A 12,245-nucleotide genomic window follows, 5' to 3' on the forward strand; every position below is an offset into this window, starting at 1 on the left:
AGAGGATGAGTGATCAACATGGACTGTAGCTAGATGTAGTAGGTTAATGTTAACTAGCTGGCCTGACAGGATGGAAGTTCAACATGTACTGCAGCTAGATGTAATAGGCTAATGTTAACTAGCTGGCCTGACAGGATGGAAGTTCAACATGTACTGTAGCTAGATGTAGTAGGCTAATGTTAACTAGCTGGCCTGAGAGGATGGAAATTCAACATGTACTGTAGCTAGATGTAGTAGGCTAATGTTAACTACCTGGCCTGACAGGATGGAAGTTCAACATGTACTGTAGCTAGATGTAGTAGGCTAATGTTAACTAGCTGGCCTGAGAGGATGGAAATTCAACATGTAATGTAGCTAGATGTAGTAGGCTAATGTTAACTAGCTGGCCTGGCAGGATGGAAGTTCAACATGTACTGTAGGTAGATGTAGTAGGCTAATGTTAACTAGCTGGCCTGAGAGGATGGAAGTTCAACATGTACTGTAGCTAGATGTAGTAGGCTAATGTTGACTAGCTGGCCTGAGACGATGGAAGTTCAACATGTACTGTAGCTAGATGTAGTAGGCGAATGTTAACTAGCTGGCCTGAGAGGATGGAAGTTCAACATGTACTGTAGCTAGATGTAGTATGCTAATGTTAACTAGCTGGTCTGAGAGGATGGAAGTTCAACATGTACTGTAGCTAGATGTAGTAGGCTAATGTTAACTAGCTGGCCTGAGAGGATGAGTGATCAACATGGACTGTAGCTAGATGTAGTAGGTTAATGTTAACTAGCTGGCCTGACAGGATGGAAGTTCAACATGTACTGCAGCTAGATGTAGTAGGCTAATGTTAACTAGCTGGCCTGACAGGATGGAAGTTCAACATCTACTGTAGCTAGATGTAGTAGGCTAATGTTAACAAGCTGGCCTGACAGGATGGAAGTTCAACATGTACTGTAGCTAGATGTAGTAGGCTAATGTTAACTAGCTGGCCCGACAGGATGGATGTTCAACATGTACTGTAGCTAGATGTAGTAGGCTAATGTTAACTTGCTGGCCTGAGAGGATGGAAGTTCAACATGTACTGTAGCTAGATGTAGTAGGCTAATGTTAACTAGCTGGCCTGAGAGGATGAGTGATCAACACGAACTGTAGCTAGATGTAGTAGGTTAATGTTAACTAGCTGGCCTGACAGGATGGAAGTTCAACATGTACTGCAGCTAGATGTAGTATGCTAATGTTAACTAGCTGGCCTGACAGGATGGAAGTTCAACATGTACTGCAGCTAGATGTAGTAGGCTAATGTTAACAAGCTGGCCTGACAGGATGGAAGTTCAACATCTACTGTAGCTAGATGTAGTAGGCTAATGTTAACAAGCTGGCCTGACAGGATGGAAGTTCAACATGTACTGTAGCTAGATGTAGTAGGCTAATGTTAACTAGCTGGCCTGAGAGGATGGAAGTTCAACATGTACTGTAGCTAGATGTAGTAGGCTAATGTTAACTAGCTGGCATGAAATGATGGAAGTTCAACATGTACTGTAGCTAGATGTAGTAGGCTAATGTTAACTAGCTGGTCTGAGAGGATGGAAGTTCAACATGTACTGTAGCTAGATGTAGTAGGCTAATGTTAACTAGCTGGCCTGAGAGGATGAGTGATCAACATGGACTGTAGCTAGATGTAGTAGGTTAATGTTAACTAGCTGGCCTGACAGGATGGAAGTTCAACATGTACTGCAGCTAGATGTAATAGGCTAATGTTAACTAGCTGGCCTGACAGGATGGAAGTTCAACATGTACTGTAGCTAGATGTAGTAGGCTAATGTTAACTAGCTGGCCTGAGAGGATGGAAATTCAACATGTACTGTAGCTAGATGTAGTAGGCTAATGTTAACTACCTGGCCTGACAGGATGGAAGTTCAACATGTACTGTAGCTAGATGTAGTAGGCTAATGTTAACTAGCTGGCCTGAGAGGATGGAAATTCAACATGTAATGTAGCTAGATGTAGTAGGCTAATGTTAACTAGCTGGCCTGGCAGGATGGAAGTTCAACATGTACTGTAGGTAGATGTAGTAGGCTAATGTTAACTAGCTGGCCTGACAGGATGGAAGTTCAACATCTACTGTAGCTAGATGTAGTAGGCTAATGTTAACAAGCTGGCCTGACAGGATGGAAGTTCAACATGTACTGTAGCTAGATGTAGTAGGCTAATGTTAACTAGCTGGCCCGACAGGATGGATGTTCAACATGTACTGTAGCTAGATGTAGTAGGCTAATGTTAACTTGCTGGCCTGAGAGGATGGAAGTTCAACATGTACTGTAGCTAGATGTAGTAGGCTAATGTTAACTAGCTGGCCTGAGAGGATGAGTGATCAACACGAACTGTAGCTAGATGTAGTAGGTTAATGTTAACTAGCTGGCCTGACAGGATGGAAGTTCAACATGTACTGCAGCTAGATGTAGTATGCTAATGTTAACTAGCTGGCCTGACAGGATGGAAGTTCAACATGTACTGCAGCTAGATGTAGTAGGCTAATGTTAACAAGCTGGCCTGACAGGATGGAAGTTCAACATCTACTGTAGCTAGATGTAGTAGGCTAATGTTAACAAGCTGGCCTGACAGGATGGAAGTTCAACATGTACTGTAGCTAGATGTAGTAGGCTAATGTTAACTAGCTGGCCTGAGAGGATGGAAGTTCAACATGTACTGTAGCTAGATGTAGTAGGCTAATGTTAACTAGCTGGCATGAAATGATGGAAGTTCAACATGTACTGTAGCTAGATGTAGTAGGCTAATGTTAACTAGCTGGTCTGAGAGGATGGAAGTTCAACATGTACTGTAGCTAGATGTAGTAGGCTAATGTTAACTAGCTGGCCTGAGAGGATGAGTGATCAACATGGACTGTAGCTAGATGTAGTAGGTTAATGTTAACTAGCTGGCCTGACAGGATGGAAGTTCAACATGTACTGCAGCTAGATGTAATAGGCTAATGTTAACTAGCTGGCCTGACAGGATGGAAGTTCAACATGTACTGTAGCTAGATGTAGTAGGCTAATGTTAACTAGCTGGCCTGAGAGGATGGAAATTCAACATGTACTGTAGCTAGATGTAGTAGGCTAATGTTAACTACCTGGCCTGACAGGATGGAAGTTCAACATGTACTGTAGCTAGATGTAGTAGGCTAATGTTAACTAGCTGGCCTGAGAGGATGGAAATTCAACATGTAATGTAGCTAGATGTAGTAGGCTAATGTTAACTAGCTGGCCTGGCAGGATGGAAGTTCAACATGTACTGTAGGTAGATGTAGTAGGCTAATGTTAACTAGCTGGCCTGAGAGGATGGAAGTTCAACATGTACTGTAGCTAGATGTAGTAGGCTAATGTTGACTAGCTGGCCTGAGAGGATGGAAGTTCAACATGTACTGTAGCTAGATGTAGTAGGCGAATGTTAACTAGCTGGCCTGAGAGGATGGAAGTTCAACATGTACTGTAGCTAGATGTAGTATGCTAATGTTAACTAGCTGGTCTGAGAGGATGGAAGTTCAACATGTACTGTAGCTAGATGTAGTAGGCTAATGTTAACTAGCTGGCCTGAGAGGATGAGTGATCAACATGGACTGTAGCTAGATGTAGTAGGTTAATGTTAACTAGCTGGCCTGACAGGATGGAAGTTCAACATGTACTGCAGCTAGATGTAGTAGGCTAATGTTAACTAGCTGGCCTGACAGGATGGAAGTTCAACATGTACTGCAGCTAGATGTAGTAGGCTAATGTTAACAAGCTGCCCTGACAGGATGGAAGTTCAACATCTACTGTAGCTAGATGTAGTAGGCTAATGTTAACAAGCTGGCCTGACAGGATGGAAGTTCAACATGTACTGTAGCTAGATGTAGTAGGCTAATGGTAACTAGCTGGCCTGACAGGATGGATGTTCAACATGTACTGTAGCTAGATGTAGTAGGCTAATGTTAACTTGCTGGCCTGAGAGGAAGGAAGTTCATCATGTACTGTAGCTAGATGTAGTAGGCTAATGTTAACTAGCTGGCCTGAGAGGATGAGTGATCAACACGGACTGTAGCTAGATGTAGTAGGTTAATGTTAACTAGCTGGCCTGACAGGATGGAAGTTCAACATGTACTGCAGCTAGATGTAGTATGCTAATGTTAACTAGCTGGCCTGACAGGATGGAAGTTCAACATGTACTGCAGCTAGATGTAGTAGGCTAATGTTAACAAGCTGGCCTGACAGGATGGAAGTTCAACATCTACTGTAGCTAGATGTAGTAGGCTAATGTTAACAAGCTGGCCTGACAGGATGGAAGTTCAACATGTACTGTAGCTAGATGTAGTAGGCTAATGTTAACTAGCTGGCCTGAGAGGATGGAAGTTCAACATGTACTGTAGCTAGATGTAGTAGGCTAATGTTAACTAGCTGGCATGAAAGGATGGAAGTTCAACATGTACTGTAGCTAGATGTAGTAGGCTAATGTTAACTACCTGGCCTGACAGGATGGAAGTTCAACATGTACTGTAGCTAGATGTAGTAGGCTAATGTTAACTAGCTGGTCTGGCAGGATGGAAGTTCAACATGTACTGTAGGTTGATGTAGTAGGCTAATGTTAACTAGCTGGCCTGAGAGGATGGAAGTTCAACATGTACTGTAGCTAGATGTAGTAGGCTAATGTAAACTAGCTGGCCTGAGAGGATGGAAGTTCAACATGTACTGTAGCTAGATGTAGTAGGCTAATGTTAACTAGCTGGTCTGAGAGGATGGAAGTTCAACATGTACTGTAGCTAGATGTAGTAGGCTAATGTTAACTAGCTGGCCTGAGAGGATGAGTGATCAACATGGACTGTAGCTAGATGTAGTAGGTTAATGTTAACTAGCTGGCATGAGAGGATGGAAGTTCAACATGTACTGTAGCTAGATGTAGTAGGCTAATGTTGACTAGCTGGCCTGAGAGGATGGAAGTTCAACATGTACTGTAGCTAGATGTAGTAGGCGAATGTTAACTAGCTGGCCTGAGAGGATGGAAGTTCAACATGTACTGTAGCTAGATGTAGTAGGCTAATGTTAACTAGCTGGTCTGAGAGGATGGAAGTTCAACATGTACTGTAGCTAGATGTAGTAGGCTAATGTTAACTAGCTGGCCTGAGAGGATGAGTGATCAACATGGACTGTAGCTAGATGTAGTAGGTTAATGTTAACTAGCTGGCCTGACAGGATGGAAGTTCAACATGTACTGCAGCTAGATGTAGTAGGCTAATGTTAACTAGCTGGCCTGACAGGATGGAAGTTCAACATGTACTGCAGCTAGATGTAGTAGGCTAATGTTAACAAGCTGCCCTGACAGGATGGAAGTTCAACATCTACTGTAGCTAGATGTAGTAGGCTAATGTTAACAAGCTGGCCTGACAGGATGGAAGTTCAACACGGACTGTAGCTAGATGTAGTAGGTTAATTTTAACTAGCTGGCCTGACAGGATGGAAGTTCAACATGTACTGCAGCTAGATGTAGTATGCTAATGTTAACTAGCTGGCCTGACAGGATGGAAGTTCAACATGTACTGCAGCTAGATGTAGTAGGCTAATGTTAACAAGCTGGCCTGACAGGATGGAAGTTCAACATCTACTGTAGCTAGATGTAGTAGGCTAATGTTAACAAGCTGGCCTGACAGGATGGAAGTTCAACATGTACTGTAGCTAGATGTAGTAGGCTAATGTTAACTAGCTGGCCTGAGAGGATGGAAGTTCAACATGTACTGTAGCTAGATGTAGTAGGCTAATGTTAACTAGCTGGCATGAAAGGATGGAAGTTCAACATGTACTGTAGCTAGATGTAGTAGGCTAATGTTAACTACCTGGCCTGACAGGATGGAAGTTCAACATGTACTGTAGCTAGATGTAGTAGGCTAATGTTAACTAGCTGGTCTGGCAGGATGGAAGTTCAACATGTACTGTAGGTTGATGTAGTAGGCTAATGTTAACTAGCTGGCCTGAGAGGATGGAAGTTCAACATGTACTGTAGCTAGATGTAGTAGGCTAATGTAAACTAGCTGGCCTGAGAGGATGGAAGTTCAACATGTACTGCAGCTAGATGTAGTAGGCTAATGTTAACTAGCTGGTCTGAGAGGATGGAAGTTCAACATGTACTGTAGCTAGATGTAGTAGGCTAATGTTAACTAGCTGGCCTGAGAGGATGAGTGATCAACATGGACTGTAGCTAGATGTAGTAGGTTAATGTTAACTAGCTGGCATGAGAGGATGGAAGTTCAACATGTACTGTAGCTAGATGTAGTAGGCTAATGTTAACTAGCTGGCCTGGCAGGATGGAAGTTCAACATGTACTGTAGCTAGATGTAGTAGGCTAATGTTAACTAGCTGGCCTGACAGAATGGAAGTTCAACATGTACTGTAGCTAGATGTAGTATGCTAATGTGAACTAGCTGGTCTGGCAGGATGGAAGTTCAACATCTACTGTTGCTAAATGTAGTAGGCTAATGTTAACTAGCTGGCCTGACAGGATGGATGTTCAACATGTACTGTAGCTAGATGTAGTAGGCTAATGTAAACTTGCTGGCCTGAGAGGATGGAAGTTCAACATGTACTGTAGCTAGATGTAGTAGGCTAATGTTAACTAGCTGGCCTGAGAGGATGAGTGATCAACATGGACTGTAGCTAGATGTAGTAGGTTAATGTTAACTAGCTGGCCTGACAGGATGGAAGTTCAACATGTACTGCAGCTAGATGTAATAGGCTAATGTTAACTAGCTGGCCTGACAGGATGGAAGTTCAACATGTACTGTAGCTAGATGTAGTAGGCTAATGTTAACTAGCTGGCCTGAGAGGATGGAAGTTCAACATGTACTGTAGCTAGATGTAGTAGGCTAATGTTAACTAGCTGGCCTGAGAGGATGGAAGTTCAACATGTACTGTAGCTAGATGTAGTAGGCTAATGTTAACTAGCTGGCCTGACAGGATGGAAGTTCAACATGTACATGTGTTTTCTACTTGCACACCCGCACGCACACACACATATACACACACACATATACACACACACAGTGTTTGCTGTGGTCCAGAACTGCACCGTGATACACAACATCGTGGGCCGCGCCTGCATCTTCCTCAGAGAGGCGTTCATTCAGAGCCAGCTCGTACGTAACCTTACAGAGATGCACACACACACACACACACACACACACACACACACACACACACACACACACACACACACACACACACACACACACACACACACACACACACACACACACAGGGACAGCCACATCATATTTAGCTCACATGATTGGACTAAATAGTTGTTGGTATCTTTTAGTTGTCACTGTATTAGACTAAACAGAGGTGATTTGATGATGTTGAAGTGTTGAAGTGTAAATGGTGCTGGAATAGTGGAGGCAGATCCTGTTTTCTTTGTGACTTGCTGTAACTCTGTGGTTCTAAATCAATAGTTGTTTAGTAGTCAGAAAATGTCAGAAACATGACCTTGCTTGACCATGCTGTAGGTCATGTAACTGTTTGTTACATGTAATATGTTTTGTGAACTTCACAGGACAGATGTTGCTTTCTGGTTTTGTGATGAAACAAAGGTGTGGTTGAATTTATTCTGCCACTGTGTCCTTCTTATAATCTCGGTTTTAGGTTTATATATCACATTGTCAAGGCATATAAACTAACAGGTTACAGAGCAAACAACACAATTATCACAACACATAGGTTGTAATATGGCTTTTGTTTCTGGATTGGCTTCCCCAGTGATTTTACCCAGAACCCACTGCTGCTGCCAAGGCCGCCTGGACGCCAGATCTCCACCAGTCTAGTAAATAACTCAACTCTCTCCCCAACCCTCACCAGTCTAGTACATAACTATACTCTCTCTCCGACCCCCACCAGTCTAGTTCATAACTATACAATCTCCCTGACCCACACCGGGTGCAAACTAGCTGCCCTCCAGGACACCTACACCACCCGATGTCACAGGAAGGCCAAAAAGATCATCAAAGACAACAACCACCTGAGCCACTGCCTGTTCACCCCGCTGTTATCCAGAAGGCGAGGTCAGTACAGGTGCATCAAAGCGGGGACCGAGAGACTGAAAAACAGCTTCTATCTCAAGGCCATCAGACTGTTAAACATCCATCACTAACATTGAGTGGCTGCTGCCAACATACTGACTCAACTATAGCCACTTTAATAGTGGAAAGATTTATGGAATTCATTTATCACTAGCCACTTTAAACAATGCCACTTCAATATAATGTTTACATACCTTACATTACTCATCTCATATGTATATACTGTACGCTATACCATCTACTGCATCTTGCCTATGCCGTTCGGCCATCACTCATTCATATATTTTTATGTACATGTTCGTTTTCATTCCTTTACACTTGTGTGTATAAGGTGGTTGTTGTGGAATTGGTAGATTACTTGTTAGATATTACTGCATGGTCGGAACTAGAAGCACAAGCATTTCGCTACACTCGCATTAACGTCTGCTAACCATGTGTACGTGACCAATAAAATGTGATTTAAACCTTCATTGGAGTCAGTAGGTCACATGACCAATGAGCTGTTGAAAATCTACATTTTGAAGGATTCACGTAAAATCATGTGAGATGAAAATGGACAAACTAAAGGGTGTGCAATATAGAAGGGTAGTCAGTGGACATTCTGAACCTTGTTTGAGTCCAGTAGGTCATATGACCAATGAGCAACTGAAATTCAAAAATGTAAATAAATTAAATGAAATCGACAAAAAAAATGTGTGCAATGTGTGTCTATGCCATCGGGTTAGCTAGAACCAGTTTTGAAAGTTTTAGGAGTAATGGTTAAATAGCTATTGAAATTAGAAAAATGTGATTTGTCACTATGTTGACGGTCCCTAACTGCTGTTGGTGGAGGTAAGGAAAACTACAGGCGAATATCCGTCGAATATCCAACCTGAAACTGGCTTTACCTCGGTTTTGAATGCAGAGCAACAATTTTGGTGGGAAGCACATGAGACAATGACACTGTCATAGTACACTATATGAACCGCTCCACAAGGGTGACTTCATATACATTTACAAATGATCCTACTATTTCTAAAGATCTGCGTGACTGTAATTATTTCCATATAAGCATTTTATGCTACTCAACTGTGCCGCAGAAAATTTTAACTGCCCACAAACTGAATATTTGTAGCTGGCTACTAGACAGAAACGTTGTCCATTCAACCACAGGCCACGGAGCCCCACTATGCATTGTCTTCCTGTATGGAGGCGCTGTCCAATCAGCAGTGCAGCCTTCAGGTAAAGTTAAATATTGTATTGTTTTTGTTCATTTCTGAGTGATGTTCTATCGATTCCCTGCGTCATGTCATGTTTTCATGTGTATCTGAGTTATTTGCCTTCAAGCAGGCAGAAATATGTCCGGTATGACGTAGCATCGTGATAAAGTCTCACTACACTGGAAGTTAATAGGAATATGACTTTTAGATCGCTAAAACGTTATTCATACAGATTTCAATACTGGACGATATAACTCAGGAGGTCTTCTCTCTAATGAGCCATTGATCATATTTTTGTGATATTCCTGCCTTGGGAAATTGGTAATTTAACGGAGGGTCTGACACGTTTCTCCTATTTGTCTGCCTCTATAGTCCAGGGTGCATTGCATGGTGCCTTTGCCAGAGATATTATAGAAAGGAGATAGGAATCCAATTTAATGAAACAATGTATAATGCCCTTCCCAGCAGACTGTCGACCAATCACGTTCAGGTTGTCATGCCATGTCACGTTGTTGCTAAGCTAATCGTCACGTAATGCCTTCTCATAGTCAGTATACTGTATGTTGAGAAATGTGGCTATTTTCTTCTAAAGTACGTAATGCCACGATTCCAAAGCTGTATGATACTACAGATAGCAAGTTAATTACCTCACATCTCGGAAAAGATTAGTAATGTTGTACTTCTTGTTGACTAAATTCGTGTTAACGTTGGGTTTTTGAGCTAGCGCCCAGTAGACTCCCATTCACTCCGTGAAGGAGAGCGCCTCCTGTCCCAGAATCGCCCAGAATGCACCGCGTGGGCCAATAACGAGGGACGGGCAACGTTTCCCATCTCCTCAGAAGTATATCTGCCGTTGTGATTTAAACTCCACTCTGTGAGACACATCGATCTGCAGGTTGAACATGGTGAGATTGTAGACCCATAAATTGATAGTGCAGTGTGTTTAGGCGAGAGCATTGCATTGTGGATTGTGTACTCAACTTGAGCTGCAACAGATTTCCTCAACGATTTTCCATATTTCTACCAACCTTATTATAACGCTGAAATGAAAATCTGTTAACAAAAATGATTGTTCTCATATATTAGAGTAATTTATCACAGTAAATAAAAAATATTGAGTGGTTTTGGGTGGATTTTTCCTTTAATGTGTAGATTTTCCTTTTGTATTTCATGATTTTCTTCATTCTTTGGTTGAGTCTGTTTGTCGTTACTCGTCCTTGTCGATTGAAGGCCTAAGTAGTTCCTTTGATGTCTGCCTTTTATTTCAATACATGTGTAGGATTTATCTGGCACAGTTTACATTCACAGTCAGCTGTTTTATGCTCCGGTTAGTTTCACATTGATGTTGGTATTTGACGTCAGCCTTTGACGCTTGTAAACTCAATAAAAAAAAAGTCCCTTTTTCAGGACCCTGTCTTTCAAAGATAATTCGTAAAAATCCAAATAACTTCACAGATCTTCATTGTAAAGGGTTTAAACACTGTTTCCCATGCTTGTTCAATGAACCATAAACAATTATTGAACATGCACCTGTTGAACAGTCATTAAAACCTGTTTGGGATAGGGGGCAGTATTTTCAAGGCCGGATGAAAAAAAAACGTACCTGATTTTAAACTGGTTACTACTATTGCCCAGAAATGAGAATACGCATATTGTTAGTAGATTTGGATAGAAAACACTCTAAAGTCTCTAAAACTGTTTGAATGGTGTCTGTGAGTATAACAGAACTCATATGGCAGGCAAAAACCTGAGAGGTATCCAAGCAGGAAGTGGCCTGTCTGAGAATTTGTAGTTCTTCTTTTGATTCTCTATCAAAACAATAGTATCTGTGGGGTTACGTAGCACTTTCTAAGGCTTCCATTGGCTCTCTAAAGCCTTCAGAAAGCGGATTGAGGCGTCTTCTGTCTCTGGGCAGAGTATAGGAGCTCAGTTTGTCAGTGGTCTGCCTGGTGACAAAGAGATTGGAGATGCGCATTCACGTGAGCACGCTGTTTTTTCTTTTCCTCTTTGAATGAATACACTATTGTCCGGTTGGAATATTATCGCTATTTTACGAGAAAAAGACCATAAAAATAGATTTTAAACAGCGTTTGACATGCTTCTAAGTATGTTAATGGAACATTTTGAATTTTTTTGTCTCGATATGTGCTCGTGCGTTACCCTTTGGATAGTGATCTGAACGCACGAACAAAACGGAGGTATTTGGACATAACTATGGATTATTTGGAACAAAAACAACATTTCTTGTGGAAGTAGCAGTCCTGGGAGTGCATTCTGACGAAGATCAGCAAAGGTAATATAATTTTTCTAATAGAAATTCTGAGTTTAGTGTGCCCCGAACTTGGCGGGTGTCAAAATAGCTAGCCCTGACGGCTGAGCTATATATTCAGAAAATTGCAATATGTGCTTTCGCCGAAAAGCTATTTTAAAATCTGACATAGCGATTGCATAAAGGAGTTCTGTATCTATAATTCTTAAAATAATTGTTACGTATTTTGTCAACGTTTATGATGAGTCATTTAGTAAATTGATGTGCACATTCACCGGAAGTTTTCGGTGGGAATACATTTTCTGAACATCACACGCCAATGTAAAAAGCTGTTTTTTGATATAAATATGAACTTTATCGAACAAAACATGCATGTATTGTATAACATAATGTCCTAGGAGTGTCATCTGATGAAGACCATCAAAGGTTAGTGCTTCATTTAGCTGTGTTTTGGGTTTTTGTGACAGATATGCTTGCTTGGAAAATGGCTGTGTGATTATTTGTGGCTATGTACTCTCCTAACATAACCTAATGTTTTGCTTTTGCTGTAAAGCCTTTTTGAAATCGGACAATGTGGTTAGATTAACGAGAGTCTTATCTTTAAAATGGTATAAAATAGTCGTATGTTTGAAAAATTGAAATTATTGCATTTTTGAGGTTTTTGTATTTCGCGCCACGTTCTTCCATTGGATATTGGCGA

The 12,245-nt window shown here is 41.5% G+C and overlaps 1 protein-coding gene across 1 annotated transcript in view; it reads left to right on the forward strand.

The window, feature by feature from the left end:
• LOC145878576 (leukocyte immunoglobulin-like receptor subfamily B member 3-like) overlaps positions 1-12,245 on the forward strand; it is a 97,633-nt gene that overhangs the window by 66,045 nt on the left and 19,343 nt on the right. The window contains exon 3 of the mRNA XM_082973943.1: positions 10,396-10,404. Within this exon, the coding sequence (XP_082830069.1) occupies positions 10,396-10,404 (9 nt within the window). The remainder of the gene's footprint in view (positions 1-10,395; positions 10,405-12,245) is intronic.

Source organism: Salmo salar, chromosome 04 (genome assembly GCF_965601325.2).
Source record: "Salmo salar chromosome 04, fSalSal1, whole genome shotgun sequence".
Classification (NCBI taxonomy): Eukaryota; Metazoa; Chordata; class Actinopteri; order Salmoniformes; family Salmonidae; genus Salmo; species Salmo salar.